The sequence below is a fragment of the Cryptomeria japonica genome, chromosome 6 (genome assembly GCF_030272615.1).
Source record: "Cryptomeria japonica chromosome 6, Sugi_1.0, whole genome shotgun sequence".
Lineage (NCBI taxonomy): Eukaryota > Viridiplantae > Streptophyta > Pinopsida > Cupressales > Cupressaceae > Cryptomeria > Cryptomeria japonica.
The window spans coordinates 128,402,988-128,419,774 of NC_081410.1; the positions used below are offsets into that span (position 1 = coordinate 128,402,988).

The 16,787-nt window shown below is 36.9% G+C and overlaps 1 protein-coding gene across 1 annotated transcript; it reads right to left on the bottom strand.

The window, feature by feature from the left end:
• Positions 1-14,915: 14,915 nt before the first annotated feature.
• LOC131876528 (uncharacterized) lies at positions 14,916-16,052 on the bottom strand. The gene has a single exon (XM_059221952.1). It carries the CDS (start codon positions 16,050-16,052, stop codon positions 14,916-14,918), a length of 1,137 nt encoding a protein of 378 aa, XP_059077935.1.
• Positions 16,053-16,787: the final 735 nt, after the last annotated feature.

The following is a 16,787-nucleotide window of genomic DNA, read 5'->3' on the forward strand; positions in this document are numbered from 1 at the left end:
TAGATTCAATCACAACTACCTCCATTAGAGATATCTTCAGTTGGTAGTCGACAACAAACTCTGGCAACAGATGAGTCAAATTCTCATTCTCTTGTGTGCACTCAGCAAGCACCACGTCATCAAAATTGATGTTCAAATTAATCGGTCAACCCTTGGTCAATTTCCACGTTGATTGTCATCATTACCGACATGCAAATTGTGTGTCACAATCTTCACATTAGGCACTCAAGATGCTTAGTCAGCATCAATCAGCTACAGTCAACCAACAATGTGGACTATCGGGCTATGCGAAACCATCAAACTCCATACTGTGACTAAATTTTGTGTTATGCACATCACATATATGTCTGCAGGATGGCGAAAGCCACTAACATCTTTCTCTTTGTTAGCCTATATCATCACTCTCAAACCTCTTTTACCTGTGCTGGTTGGTGGGATGTATCAACCATCCTACTTCCTGAAGCCCTGCAGACTCCTTTTTGTCTACGCTTCCCAGCTGCGAGATGGTGGGAAACATCTCTTACCATTGTTCTTCTCATCCCACAGGATGCCTTCACTACACTTTTTTATAGCTGTGGGATAGCGGGGGCCTTGGTCTTCTTCATTCTCCTTACCCCGCATGTCAGTATCTTTCCTTTCTTTGTGACCACGGGATAGAGAGACACACAATTCTTCCTTGATCTTCTATCCAACAAGACTATTTCTCCTAGGTCTTCTTTGGTGTAGGATAGCAGGGGAAATATATCCCTTCTCCTTATGTTACCTCGCATTATCATTTCTTCTCACATTTTGACAACGTGGGATAGCGGGGAGCCTCTATCCTTCCATCTATTTCTTATCCCACAGGACCAATTTTCTTTGGTCATTAGTGGTGTGGGATAGTGGGGAGCTTCATGCTTCAATGTTGTGTTATCTCGTGAGATACTTTTGTTGCGGTCCATCTTGCTATAGGATGGCGGGAGTGACCTCTTACATTTGTTCTCGTTAGCCCGCATGGTTATATCACCCTGACCTTCTACGGTGCGACGTACCGGGATACACCATTTGCCTCCAACTTTATTATCCCGCAAGGTCTCTTTCCTTTAATTGAACACGTAGTGGGATCCCACATGCATACATTATCATCTTGATGGACCAATGCACAGTTGCTAGCTGGACGTCAAAGCACACAAGGAGGGCCCACTCAATGAAAAGTGCTTATCACCAAGACACGACGATCACTGCACGAAGACAAATTCTATCCCTATAGTAATGAAGCCTAATGAAGCAAGAAGATGGTCTTGCCGAATCGTCATTGTACAACGAAATAAATACAACATCATTGAGACAAAAGCCTTGTCTCACTGAAAAAACTGCCATCGAAGGGAAAAATCCCTTTTGCAACCTACATCATTATTATAGTATAACATGACATGTTATGCACGACTACATAACTTGCGTGCTATATGCTCATCACTTGATCTTTGTAATGCCACTCTGATCCTCTCTGCACCTTTTTCCTCTGACTATTGACATCAACGACAATCTAATACCAACAACCTCCCCCTTTGGAATTGATGTCAACCCACAGAACATTTGACCATTTCTCCCCCTTTGACAACAATGAGAAAGGGCCTGACAAAGACATAAATGATAGCCTGCTGGCAATAATCATTCTCCCCCTTTGACCATCACTATATGCACACAAATGGATTGTTTGGACCATTGGAAGGTTACATGAACCATTATTAGAATATAAAAAAGCAGTGCTACTATTTCTTTAAAAAAAATTCAAATCCCCCCCAGTGAATAGGCAGGTGGTTCAAGGATGAAAATGATGGAACAATAGGCCCCCCTTGAACCAATGACTCTCAGTAACTTATTAATTTCTACATGAAGGAGGAAAAACCCTCAATTTAATCCTGAGATATTCATATGTATCCTTAGGTAGGGGTTTGGTGAAAATGTTTGCAACTTGTTCTTCTGTTGGAACATATTCTAGCTTGACCTCCTTATCAGCTACCTTCTCTCTCAGAAAATGATATTTGATTGCTATGTGTTTGGTCCTTGAGTGCATGACTATATTATTTGATATGTTGATTTCACTTGAGTTGTCACATGTTATGGGAATAGGATCTGTAAACTCTACTTGAATGTCCTTGAGAGTCTGCTTCATCCACATAATTTGAGAACAACAAGTAGTAGCTGAAATATACTCAACTTTAGCAATTGATAATGAAATAGACTCTTGTTTCTTGCTATGCCATGACACCAACCTATCTCCAAGGAATAAAGATCCACCACTGGTGCTCTTCCTATCATCTACACATCCTGCCCAATCTACATCAGTATAGGCTTGCAAAGTGAAGTCTCCTTTCTTTGGGTAGCATAAACCATAAGTAAGCGTCCCCTGCAGATACTTGAATATCCTCCTAACAACATTGACATGTGATTGCTAAGGAGATTCTTGAAATATTTCCACCATACACACAACTTGAATTATATCAGGCCTTGAGGTTGTAATATACAATAGACTTCCAATCATTGAACTATACACAGTTTGATCTACACTAGGTGACTCATCATATTTACTTAGCTTGCATCCAATCACCATGGGGGTACCAACCAGTTTGCTATCCTCTATCTAAAACTTCTTCAACCTGTCTTTAGCATACTTGGTTTGTGATATAAAAATACCCTTATTTTGCTGTGATATTTGAAAACCAAGAAAATATGATAACTCTCCAATCATGGACATCTTGAACTTAGACTGCATTTGATCAACAAATTCCTTACATAGGATATATGTATTCCCTCCAAAAATGATGTCATCTACACATAAAAAAAATATGATCATGTGATCACCATCCACCTTAATATATAAGTTGCTATCAAAATTTCCCTTTCTAAAACCTTGCTGATGGAGGTAATTATCCAATCTTGAATACCATGCTCTAGGTGCATGTTTCAAACCATATGGTGCCTTTTTCAATCTGCATACAAAGTTTTCATCCTCATGAAGCTGAAAACCTTTAGGTTGCTAAATGTAGACCTCTTCTTCAAGATTTCCATTCAAGAATGAAAATTTGACATCCATTTGATATACTTTGTATCCTTTATAGGCTGAGAATGCCAAGAACTTTCTTATAGCTTCAAGCCTTTCCACAAGAGCAAAGGTCTCTTCAAAATCTATGCTCTCTACTTGAGCATACCCCTTGCATACTAATCTCTCTTTTACCTTCTTCATTCATTTTATTCCTGTAAACCCATTTAGTACCAATAACATTCTTGTTAGCTGGTCTAGGAACCAATTCCCAAGTCTTGATCTTCTCTATCTGTTGTAACTCTTCTTTCATAGCCTTTATCCACTTGTCACTTTTGTTTGCCTCATCATATGTCCTGGGTTCTATCTTTATCATAAGGAAGGAATTTACTTGTTCATTGATCCTTGCTCTCCTTCTTGTTTCCACACCCTAATTCTTGTTCCCTATAATCCGATCCTCAGGGTGATTCTTTTGCACATATTTGTTTGGGTTTTTTTTTTGTGATTCTTCTTCATGGTCACTTTCAGATTTATCTTCTTCTTCACTGTGTAATTATTCAATCTTATTTATTGTGGTCTTTTTATCTTTATGTAGATGATGCAGGAGCATCCCCGATTCATAACAATCTTGCATAAACCAAAAACATTTTCCTTTATGTTTTTCTTTCTGTTTGTAGTTTCAGTTTTCATTTCTGTGTGTCTCGGTTTTGGCTCACCAGATCCTATGGAGTTGGATTCTACTTGAATACTTGATCATCTTTCTTTCTTTCAGACTGCATCACATTTGGATCACTTTCTGGCAAGATATCACTATCGGTTTCCATGACAGTTTCTTGTTACCGGTTGTTCCTTTGTTATCGGTTGCCTGAGACCTATTTTGGTGATCTACCGGAACCCATTCTGAAGCTTGCAGAGCCTTGGGTGTTGATTTCAATGTTCCTTGGCATGTGGCCAACCTTTTCCCATGATCTACGTTTCATCCTTTGGATTTTCCAGAGGAATCTCTTGGCGGAGGCTGACCTTGTTATTTTCATGATAGGTCCTGTTCTTCGAGTTTTGATCCCTTTTGGGCCAACTGGATCCTTTGGATCATTATATATATTTGTAATTATACTTTAGAATGTAATCAATTAGAGAATCAAATAGCTAGACTGTGCATAGAAGATAGATCTTTTGATTCAAGGTCTCAGTTGTGACCTATTCTACCAGGCTTGTGTGCCGGTATGTTGTAACTCGGTTGTTACCAGTTGGATGTAATCAAATTTGATGTAATAAAACTATCTGTTTTAAATTACCTCCATCATATTTGTGTGTTTCTGCTGTGTTTACTCTTGCTGACCGGTCTGAATTGATCTCTTTGAGGTCCCTCCTCACCGGTGACTACTTCAAGTGGTATTAGAGCGAAGTTTCATTCCAGAGGCTGTGTGTCCTGAATTTTGTTGTAGGGTGGCAGATTGCAGATCCAACCTACAATTGCAGAGGACTAGCATGAATTGATGGTGCGAAGAGGAACTAGGAATGGTAGAGCACATGGGAATGCAAACCCTGTTGTGATGGAGAATTTGCGAGGAATAGCAACCCGGTTAGAAGCCGTGGAGACAACCCAGAGAAGAGGTTGACATATTGAAGATGTAAGTGAAGATGAAGGAGAAGAAGCCCCGATAAAACAAGTAAACCTATTAGTAGTTGATCCAGATGAAGAAAAGTTTCTAAGGGGTTTGAGTAGGGCGAACACTAAACCTCATTAAACCCCACCAGAATATGATGGGAAGTTAGATTCGGATGAATTGATGGATTGGATCTCGTAGATGGAGAAGTATTTCAATTTTGAAAACACTGCAGAAGAGAGGAAGGTGAAATATGCCCATACCCGGTTGAAAGGTCATGCATCTCTTTGGTGGGAGCATTTACAAGTTGATAGACAAAGAAGAGGTAAAGAAAAGATTAAGACATGGGAGAAGATGACTGCTAAGTTGAAATCAAAGTTTATGCCGATGAATTATCAAGTGGATTTGTTCTGAAAGTTGCAAAATCCGAGACAAAAGGAATCTAGTGTGAAGGAGTACACCGAAGCATTTTACAAGTTGAACATTAGATCCAGACATGTTGATGATGAAGTTGAAAAAATTGCAAGATATTTGAATGGATTGTGGATGTCTATACAAGATGAACTCAGTAAGATCAAATTGGAGAGTGTTGAAGAGGCTTACCAGTATGCACTAAAGGCTAAAGAGAAATTAAACAAAAGACATGAGTAGAGACAAAGAGGTAGATGTGGAAGGTTTACTAGAGGAAGATTTCAAGGAGGAAGAGGATATACTAGAGGAAGAGGAACCGGTACAGATCAAAACAAGGACAAGGAAGTGAGTAAAGAAGGTGATTCATACTGGAAGGATGATAGAAATTTCTACTAGAGGAGAGAATTGGATGGTTACCGGAATGAGAACTTTGGAAGACAAGACAATAGGACATTCAGAGGAACCTGCTTTAAGTGTGGAGGAGAAGGACACCATGCATTTGAGTTTAAGAAGACATAGGCTACTAGAAGAGCATAAGTGGTAGAAGAAAACACCACCAGATCTGACAATAAACCAAAAGATGGAGAATTGTTGATGATGAGGAGAGATTTGTGTCATACCAGAGGAGATGAAGAGCCGTTGTAGAGGAAGAATCTGTTCAAGACCAGATGTAAGGTATTTGATAAGTGTTGTAAAGTTGTTATTGGTAGTGGTAGTTTAGATAATCTTATTTAAGAAGAGATGGTGAATAAGTTGAAATTGGAGAGATTGAAACACCCTAAGCCTTATCAAATAGCATTGATTCAAGATGAACATAAGTTGTTAGTAAGTGAATAGTGTTTGGTAAAATAAAAAATTGGGAATTATCATGATGAAGTTTTGTGTGATATTATGCCTATGGATATTTATCATCTTTCATTGGATAGACCTTGGTAGTTTGATAGACTGACAATACATGATGGGAGGAAGAATACATACACTATTGTGGCCAATGGGATGAAGCAAACCTTGTTACCTTTGGAGGAACCTTTGAAGAATGGAGTTTGTATGAATGCCAATATATTTTTAGTAGATGGAAGGAATATGGATGGACTGAGACATGAGAATGTGTGTTTTCCCTTAATTCCTAAGAAGACTGAGAACCCAGAACCAGAAGGAGAGCACCCAGAAGAGATTGTTAATGTTTGTAGCTTCAGTCGAATGATCATTTAGAATACATATAATATATTGATTAATAATAATATATTATTATGTTATATTATTATTAATCATATAAAATTTAATATTCAATATTAATCTATTATATTATTCTAAATTAATAATCGATTGATGAAACATTATAATATTGATTAAATTATCATAATTAAAGGAGAGACATGTCCGTTCAAGGACATGCCTCTCCAAAGGAATATATACAGTATAATGTTATTCAATTTGAGAACACATAGAATTCCAAGAATGCAAGTATCAAATTGAATCAGATATATACATTAAAAGACATCCAATAAAACCTGGGAAAATCAACATGGTATTAGAGCTCAGGCCTGTGAAGTTTAATTTGGAGGTTGGAGAGGGTTGGAGAATTCAGTTTTTTCTAGAATTTTCAGTCTAAAATATGCCATTGTACGACCCTTGGCTGGCCTCAAAATGAGGACTATAATCTATGGATGGAAAGATCTGTGTTTCTAGTTTTAATATGTTTATCTCATCAAATTTGATTTAGTTTTGTGCAAGATATGACGACTTTGGTGCAGGTCACTTGAAACCCTACCTAGGGTTAGCAGTTTTGGGAAAAATATCATAACTTTTGTTTTAACCATTGGATCTGGTTATAATTTGGAGGAAATGTTTGTAATTAGATTTTCTAACATCTCATTGAAGAGATTGAATAAATTTGGCAAATTGCAAAAGTTATTAACGACCGTGTGTGGCAGATCATAATGAAAGTGTTGATCAAAATTATGAAAATGTTCTACATCATTCAAAGGGAATTGTGATGAGAGATGATTCATGCGTGATATTTTTTATATGGGCTCACCTTATGAAAGGAAATTTTTTAAACTTAAGATAAGTATTCCATGTTTTATTAAGGGACATGAATTGTTGAGTTTGTAATTTATGCTATAATATTGGCTAGTAAAATCTTGTATGCTTCTATCATTGGTATTTCTGTTCGAGATAATTTATGAGCTATTTGTAATCTCTCTCTGACATACCTTCAGGACGAAAGCACAATAAAATTGAATTAAAGGGAGAAATAAATTGATGCTTATAAATGAATTGTTGATTGAGACCAGATGCAGAGGGAGTCTGACATTTCAAAAGAGAACAAGAGGTTGATACAAGAACTTGAGCTTTAGAGGGAGCAGATGGTTCAGTCAAATTGTGACAATTTCGATCATAGTGATTGAGAGGGATTTTCAATATTGAAGGTGAAACACTTATGAGGTAAAACTTGATTCAATTGATTATTATACTAATGAAATCATTTAATGCCTTATGGGCCCTGTGTAAATCATAAGGAAGTGACGACTTCCAAATGATTTCCACTTGCATTTTTGAGGTTATTGGAAGGTGACGATCCTACAATAAATTGAGCTTGTGGATAGAATCGCTGACAAAGGCAATCCACATGAGAGCTCATGGATAGAATCACCGACTGAGGCAATCCACGTAAGAGCTTGTGGATAGAATTGCCGACTGAGGCAATCTACGTGAGAGCTCATGGATAGAATCATTGACTGAGGCAATCCACTTAAGAGCTTGTGGATAGAATCACTGACTGAGGAAATCCATGTGAGAGATCATGGATAGAATCACTGACTGAGGCAATCCACTTAAGAGCTTGTGGATAGAATCGCTGATTGAGGCAATCCATGTGAGAGCTCATGGATAGAATCATCGACTGAGGCAATCCACGTAAGAGCTTGTGGATAGAATCGCTGACTGAGGCAATCCACGTGAGAGCTCATGGATAGAATCACCGACTGAGGCAATCCATGTGAGAGCTCATGGATAGAATTGCCGACTGAGGAAATCCACTTAAGTGCTTGTGGATAGAATTGCCGACTGAGGCAATCCATGTGAGAGCTCATGGATAGAATCGTCGATTGAGGCAATCCACGTAAGAGCTTGTGGATAGAATCGTTGACTGAGGCAATCCATGTGAGAGCTCATGGATAGAATCATCGACTGAGGCAATCCACGTAAGAGCTCATGAATAGAATCGTCGACTGAGGCAATCCACACAAGAGCTTGTGAATAGAATCGCCGACGGAGGCAAATTCACACCTTGAGACTATGGTTCCCTATGATGAGCATCATATGGTTGATGCAAATACTCCCAATATCATGAGATGATATTTTTGAGCTATGGTGAATATCATGTGCCTTGATATTCTTTTTTATACCATACTTCCTGATATCATAGCGAGATAATATTCTCTATTCCATAATTAATCTAGACTTAATGCATTTACATTGATTTTATCTTCCCTATCTAAGAGGGAGTGTTAATTATGTTTTGTGTAACTATGGTGAGGACCATAAGTGTTGACATGGGAGATCACTACACATTCTGTCTGATCATCCTCCCTAGCTAAGATGGAGTGTTAATGTTTGTAGCTTTAGTCGAATGATCATTTAGAATACATATAATATATGTTGATTAATAATAATATATTATTATGTTATATTATTATATTATTATTAATCATATAAAATTTAATATTCAATTTTAATCTATTATATTATTCTAAATTAATAATTGATTGATGAAACATTATAATATTGATTAAATTATTATAATTAAAGGAGAGACATGTCCGTTCAAGGACATGCCTCTCCAAAGGAATATATATATATATATATATATATATATATATATATATATATATATATATATATATATATAGTATAATGTTATTCAATTTGAGAACACATAGATTTCCAAGAATGCAAGTATCAGATTGAATCAGATATATACATTAAAATACCTCCAATAAAACCTGAGAAAATCAACATAGATAAGAAATTTGTTGACAGAATATGAGGACATCATTTCAGATAATGTACCTGATGGATTGCCACCTGTAAGAAGTATTAGTCATTGCATGGTCTTGGTTCCTACAACTAGTTTGCCTAACAAATTTGCACACCGGTTGATGCCGACATAGAATGAAGAATTGAATAGACAAGTGCAGGAGTTGTTTAAGAAAGGTTTGATCAGGGAGAGTCTGAGCCCTTGTGTAGTACCAACTATATTAGCACCTAAGAAGAATGAAGAGTGGAGAATGTGTATCGATTCAAGAGAAATAAACAAGATCACAATGAAATACCGGTTTCCTTTGCCTAGGATGGATGACATAATGGACTGCTTGAGTGGAGAAAAATACTTTACAAAGATAGATTCGAAGAGTGGATATCATTAGAGAAGGTGATGAGTGGAAGACAACATTTAAGACAAATGAAGGACTATATGAATGGTTGGTGATGCCTTCTGGATTGACTAATGCACCGAGTACTTTCATGAGGCTGATGAATGAGGTATTGAAGAAATTCTTGGGTAAGTTTGTTATTGTGTATTTAGATGACATTCTGATTTTCAGTAAAACAAAAGAGGAGCATTTGTTGTAGTTAAGACAAGTTTTGCAGAGGTTGCGAGAAGAAAAGTTGTTGATCAATATCAAGAAGTGTACTTTCATGAAGGACGAGTTAGTCTATTTAGGATTTGTGATATCTGAGGATGGTTTGAAGATGGATCTTGAGAAAGTGAAAGCCATTGTTGGGTGGTATACACCAGAAAGCATTGGGGAGGTAAGAACATTTCATGGATTGGCTAGTTTTTACTAGAAGTTTATCAGGAAATTTTAGTTCAGTTTGTAACCCTATGTCTGAGACCATGAGAGGAGATCAGAAGGAATTCAAGTAGACCACCAAAGAAAACAAAAGTTTTGCATTGTGGAAGCAGAAAGTGACGGAGCAGCTCTTGTTAGCTTTACTAGATTTCAATAAAGTATTTCAAGTGGATTGTGATGCAAGTGGAACAACAATAGGATAAGTCTTGAGTCAAGAAGGGAGATTAGTAGCCTATTTCAATGATAAATTGAATGATGCTCGGAAGAGATATTCAGTGTATGATCAGGAATTTTATGCCATAGTTCAAGCCTTGAAGAAATGGAGACACTACTTGTTGACTAAGGAGTTTGTGTTGTATGTAGATCATCAAGCTTTGCAATATTTGAATAGTCAGAGTAAGTTGAATCAGAGACATATGAGATGGGTAGAATTCTTGCAGAGTTACACCTTTGTGTTAAAGCATAGAAGTGGAAAATCTAACAAAGTTGCTGATGCATTGAGTAGGAGAAGGAATTTGATAATAGAGATGAGAGTGACAGTATTGGGTTTTGAAGATTTGAAGACCTTGTATGATGAAGACCTGGATTTTGCATAACCTTGGAAAGCATGAAGAGAACCGGTTATGGTTGATAGGAACAAATGATTGGATTATTTCTTTCAGGATGGGGTGTTATTCAGGGGAGTTCAATTGTGCATACCTAAGAGTTCCATGAGAGAGAACCTGATAAAAGAGAAACACAGTGGAGGACTAGATGGACATTTTGGCATTGACAAAACATTTGCATTGGTAAGTGAACAGTAGTTTTGGCCCCAGATTCATAAAAATGTTAAGAGATATATGTAGAGTTGTGAAGTTTGTCAAGTTGCAAAGGGTAGTAGTCAAAATGTGGGACTGTATAAACCTTTGACAGTACCGGTAAGACCTTGGGAGGATATAAGCATGGATTTTGTACTTGGATTGCCTAAGACACTGAGAGGGAATGATTCTATATTTGTGGTAGTGTATAGATTTTTGAAGATGACTCATTTCATACGTTGTAAGAAGACATCAGATGGATTACATGTAGCAGACCTATTTTTCAAGGAAGTGGTGAGATTGCATGTATTACCTAAGAGCATAGTTTTAGAAAGAGACACTTAGTTTGTTGGCTATTTTTGGAGAACACTTTGGAAGAAGATGAAGACAAATTTGAAGTTCAGTTCTACTTTTCATCCACATACTGATGGACAGACAAAATTTATTGACTGGAGTTTGGGAAATTTGTTGAGATGTTTAGTGGGAGATAAAACCGGAAGTTGGGATTTGATCCTTGCACAAGCAGATTTTGCCTACAAAAATTCAATGAATAGAAGTACCAAAAAACACCTTTTGAGATTGTTACTGGAGTGCACCCTAGAGGAATATCAAAATTGAGAGACATTAGCAGTGAAGAGCGTAAGAGTTCAGAAGCAGGAGATTTTGCAGATCACATGGAAGCATTGCATATTCGAGTTAAACAACATTTGGAAGACATGAACAACAAATATAAGGAGAAGGAAGATGAGAAGAGGAGACATAAGAAATTTGAAATTGGTGATGAAGTGATGGTATATCTGAGAAAAGAGAGATTCCCGGTTGGAACTTATAATAAGTTGCAGATGAAGAAGTTTGGACCTTGTAAGATCTTGAGGAAGTTCAGTTCTGGAAATGCATATAAAGTGGAGCTACCAGATAGTCTAAGTATTTCAACTATATTCAACATTGAAGATCTTCAGGAGTACTATGAACTAGAATCCAGTGAGGACAGTGTTGTAGTCTTGGAGGAAAAATTGGCCCAGAAGGAACCAGATCAGGTTGAAGAGATTTTGGACAGTAGGATTGGGTGTAGTACCCGGAACAGTCAGTATAAGGAATATCTTGTGAAGTGGAAGGGTAGACCAGTTGAAGATTCATCTTGGATTTCTCAAGAAGAGGTAGACTGCCTTGGTTTCCCTCTAACCCCAACAAAGTGAGAGGATCACTTTTTTTCACTATCCCTGGATGTCTGATGCAGGAGCATCCCCGATTCACAACAATCTTGCATCAATCAAAAACATTTTCCTTATGTTTTGCTTTCTGTTTGCAGTTTTCATTTTCCTTTCTATGTGTCTTAGTTTTGGCTCACCAGATCTCGTGGAATTGGATTCTACTTGAAGACTTGATCATCTTTCTTTCTTTTAGACCGCATCACATTTGGATCACTTTCTGACAAGATATTGCTACCGGTTTCCATGACAGTTTCTTGTTACCGGTTTCCTGAGACCTATTTTGGTGATCTACCAGAACCCATTCCAAAGCTTGCAGAGCCTTGAGTGTTGATTTCAATGTTCCTTGGCATGTGGCCGATCTTTTCCTGTGATTTATATTTCATCCTTTGGATTTTCTGGAGGAATCTATTGGTGGAGGTTGACCATGTTATTTTCATGATAGGTCTTATTTTTTGGGTTTTGATCCCTTTTGGGCCGACTAGATCCTTTGGAATGATAAATATATTTGTAATTATTCTATAGAACATAATCAGTTAGAATCAATTAGAGAATTAGATAGCTAGACTGTGTATAGAAGATAGATCTTTCGATTCAAGGTCCCAGTTGTGACCTATTCTACTAGGCTTGTGTGTCAGTATGTTGTAACCCGGTTGTTACTAGTTGGATGTAATTGAATTTCATGAAATAAAACTATCTTTTTTGCGTTGCCTCCATCATATCTATGTGTTTCCATTGTGTTTACTCTTGCTGACCAGTCCAGATTAATCTCTTTGAGGTCCCTACTCATCGGTGACTGCTTCAGTATATCTTCATCAATTCTCACATGCACACTCTCAACCATCTTCTTTAGCCTCTTGTTAAAATATTTGTAGGCCTTGTTGTGAGTTGAGTATCCCAAGAAAATACCTTCATCACATCTTGATTCAAATCTTCTAAGTCCATCTTCATCTCTTTGGATAAAACATTTACAACCAAACACCTTGAAGTACTTGACTGAAGGTTTCCTGTCATATCATAATTCATAAGGAGTCATTCTACTATTTACTCTTAGTTGCACCCTATTTAGTGTGTATACAATAGTATGGATATCCTCTTTCCAATAAACATCAGACATATTTGCTTCATTCAACATTGTTCTTGCCATATCTTTGACTATTCTATTCTTCCTCTCCACAACACCATTTTGTTGTGATGTCCTAGGGGCTGGATATTTCCATCTAATTCCATGTCTTTCATAGTAATCCTGAAACTCATTTGATGTAAATTCTCCTCCATAGTCTAATCTTAAACACTTTAGTTTGTATCCACTCTCCTTCTCAACCAATTTCCTAAAGATCTTGAATCTCTCAAAGGCTTATGACTCGTCGTACATGAAAGTGACCCATGTCATCCTTGAAAAATCATCTATGAGCAACACGAAATATCTTTCTCCACTTAGTGCTCTTGTCCTTGTAGGCTTGCATAAGTCAGTATGCACAAGCTCAAGAAGCCTTGTAGTTGAATACTCTTTTGTCTTAAAGATGACCTTTGATTGCTTGCCACTTTGACACTCTTCACAGATGGTATTGGCAAGTTTGACAATCTAAGGAATGTGCCTAAATATCCTTTCTTACTTACCTTAACAAGGTTGTCAAATTTTATGTGACCTATTCTCCTATGCCACAACCAAGTCTCATCAACTTGCCCCATCATGCATTGAGACTCAAAACACTCCTTAAGGTTGTATACATTACCATATATCCTTTTCCCTTCAGCAACAAGCTATCCATTACTTTCCTTTATGATCTCACATCCTTTGGAGTCAAAGGTGAATTTGTATCCCTTGTCACACATTTGGCTCACACTTAGCAAATTATGTTTCAGATCCTCAACATAATAAACATCATGAGATTTTAGCTTATCATTAATGTTCAATGTACCTTTGCCTTTGATTTTGATCGATGAATTATCTCCAAACCTCATTGAACCACCATTCTAATATTCAAGTTTAATAAATTTCTTCTTGTCTCCAGTCATGTGATTGGAGCAAACACTGTTTACTACCCACAAGTTTTTCCTTTCTCCATGTAAGGCATTTTGTACAATCAATCTTGACTCACTTTTTTTTTTATCTTTCTCTGCCCAAACTTGTTTGGTCTCTTTCTTCTTTTCTTCTGTCCCATTTTGTTCTTGTCTTGCATTTGGTTCAGATGTTGACGTTGTCTTCTTTTGCTTAGAAGTCCTATCGTTACAATGTTTTGCAATGTGGCCCAAGTTTTGACAATGATAGCATTTCACATTCATATTGAATGATGAATTTGAAAAACTATTGTATGATTAAGATATATTTCTTCTACATTCATAACTCCTGTGACCATACCCATTACAATGGTAACAAATGACATTCCTATCCCTAAGTGCAAAAAATGGATTTCTACTTTCAAAACTGGTAGGAGACCTATGCATTAGCCTACAATGAGTAATTATATGACCATATTTATTACATTTGTAGCAATAGTCATGGAATTGGGGTACGTACCAATCATTATTGAAGTTATTCCTCATTTGTCTCCTTGGAGTAGCATAGTTTTGTCTTCTCGAGTTCTTCCTTCTTGTATCTGTTACTTTTGTGAAGCCTTCATCATCAACCTTGGTTTTTATTTTAGTGTTAGCATGTTTATTCTTTTTTGTAGCAGCATATGTCTTCTTTTCAGTGGGCTTGTTGACTGTGAATGTTTGTTTAATTTCACTATCACTTGAGGTGGTGAAGAGTATCTCCTTGTTGGATGAATTTTTATTGTTGGAACCTCGTCCCTTCTCAAGTCAACTCCATTGATATCCTTGTTGTGTTTCTGCTTATTCAATATTTTTTCCAATGCTTCAATGCTCCCACCATACTTAATCCTCATCTTAAGTTCATCTTTACGCTTCTCAAGTTCCTTTCTGAGATTTACAATTTCTTCCTCCATCTTTCGACACTCCTTTTCCTTCTCCTCTAAATCTGATTTTGTTACTTCATACATCCTTTTGTCTTATTCCAACTGGATTCTGAAGTCGGAAATTGTTGTCTTTGACTCCTGAAGAGATTTGTTTAGCAACTCTTGTTCTTCAGCAACAACAAACCTATATTTTGTGTACTCTTTTCTCACCTTTCTAAGTTCTTCCAGAGCACTTACAAGTTCACCCTCTAGGTCTACTTTGGCTTTAGCTTCTTCCTCTTTATCACTAGTAGTTTGCTCATCATCTAGTTCTCCTTGTTCCATAAAGATATTAACCTCTCTTTCATCTTCACTACAATCCCCATCAATGACACTCTCTTCATCCATGGCATCATCTTCAAAAGTATAAAGACTATTGTTTTTCTTCCTAAAGCTCCTTCTCCTTGGCTTGCAGGGTTTCTTAATTTTATCCTTACCAAAGGATTTTTTGTTTTGCTTCTCATCTCCATCTTTATCACCATAGGGAAACTTAGAAGAAAAATGTCCTATTTTACCACAGTTGAAACACTTGAAGGGAAGCTTGCATGAACCTTTTTTGAGTTTTCTCAAAAAATTAGCTACAACAGTATTATAATCTTCATCATCTTCTTCATGAGAAGCTTCTCCTTTTCCTTTCTTAATTGAGTTGAAAGCAACCTCTCTCTTTGATGTTTCTCCATTTATTGTTCTCATCTCATAGGTTGATAGAGATCCAAATAGTTCATCCTTGGACAACGTCTTTAAGTCCTTAACTTCTTCAATATCAAAAACTTTAGTGTCATACCTTGTGGTTAATGATCTCAGAACCTTTTTGACAATCACTTCATCTGAGACATTCTCTCTGAGTACTCTTTTAGCACTTACTATCTCATCCACTCTTTGCAGACAGTCAGCTATCTTCTCGTCTTCTTTCACTTTTAGACTTTCGAATTGAGCTCTTAGATTTTGTGGTTTTGCTTCTTTCACTTTGGGATCTCTTTCATATATACTTTGTAGCTTATCCAATGTTGCTTTTGCTGAAGTGCAGTGCATGACTTTGATAAACTCTGTATCAGATAGACCACTTAAAATTGTGTTCTTAGCTTTTGCACTATTCTCATATTCCCGTTTAGCATCGGGATTAGTAGGAGTGGATGGAACTATATATCCATTCTTTATTGACATCCAAACATCAAACCCAAGGGAAGACATGTATGTATGCATTCTTCTACTCCAGAAGGCATAGTTTGTGCCATCAAACATAGATACTTAAGAAGAAGATTCATTTCTTACCATTGTGTTCAAAAGATAGGATCTACCCAAGCTAGAGGAAGCTTTACAGTAAGGGAACCTATTTCTTTGATACCAATTAAAGAACACAAATGAACACTGAGAGGGGGGTGAATCAGTGTATTATAAAATACTAATCTATGTGTGCAACTACTAAAACAAAAAATCAATTAAGAACACACACACACATATAAATCAAACCACAACCCCAGATTTATGAGGAATGTGGGAAAAACCTTGGTGAGAATAGTTGTTGGAGTCTACTGCTCCAATCTAGCCTCACAATAAAGTTAGTTTACAATGTGTTTAGGGTACCAACCCAAGGAGCACCAACCCTTGATGATTTTTGAGTACCAACTCAAGGAGAACCGACCCCTAACTTTAGAGTACCAACTCAATGAGAACCTACCCTTTCTCTAAGCACCCGCTCAGAGAGATACAATGATATTAAGGTTTATAATGCAATGATACCTTGTTACAAATGTGTTTTGTAACACTTATAAATTTCTCACACCTAAGAATGATTTTTTCTTCTTGCTAATGTTCTTTCTCTTATTCCTCTATTTGATTATCTTCTTCTCTCTGCCTCTACTTCTCCTTATCTCTACTTCACCTTTTCTGAGTATTCTCACTTCTCTCAGTTCTCTATATTTTTTT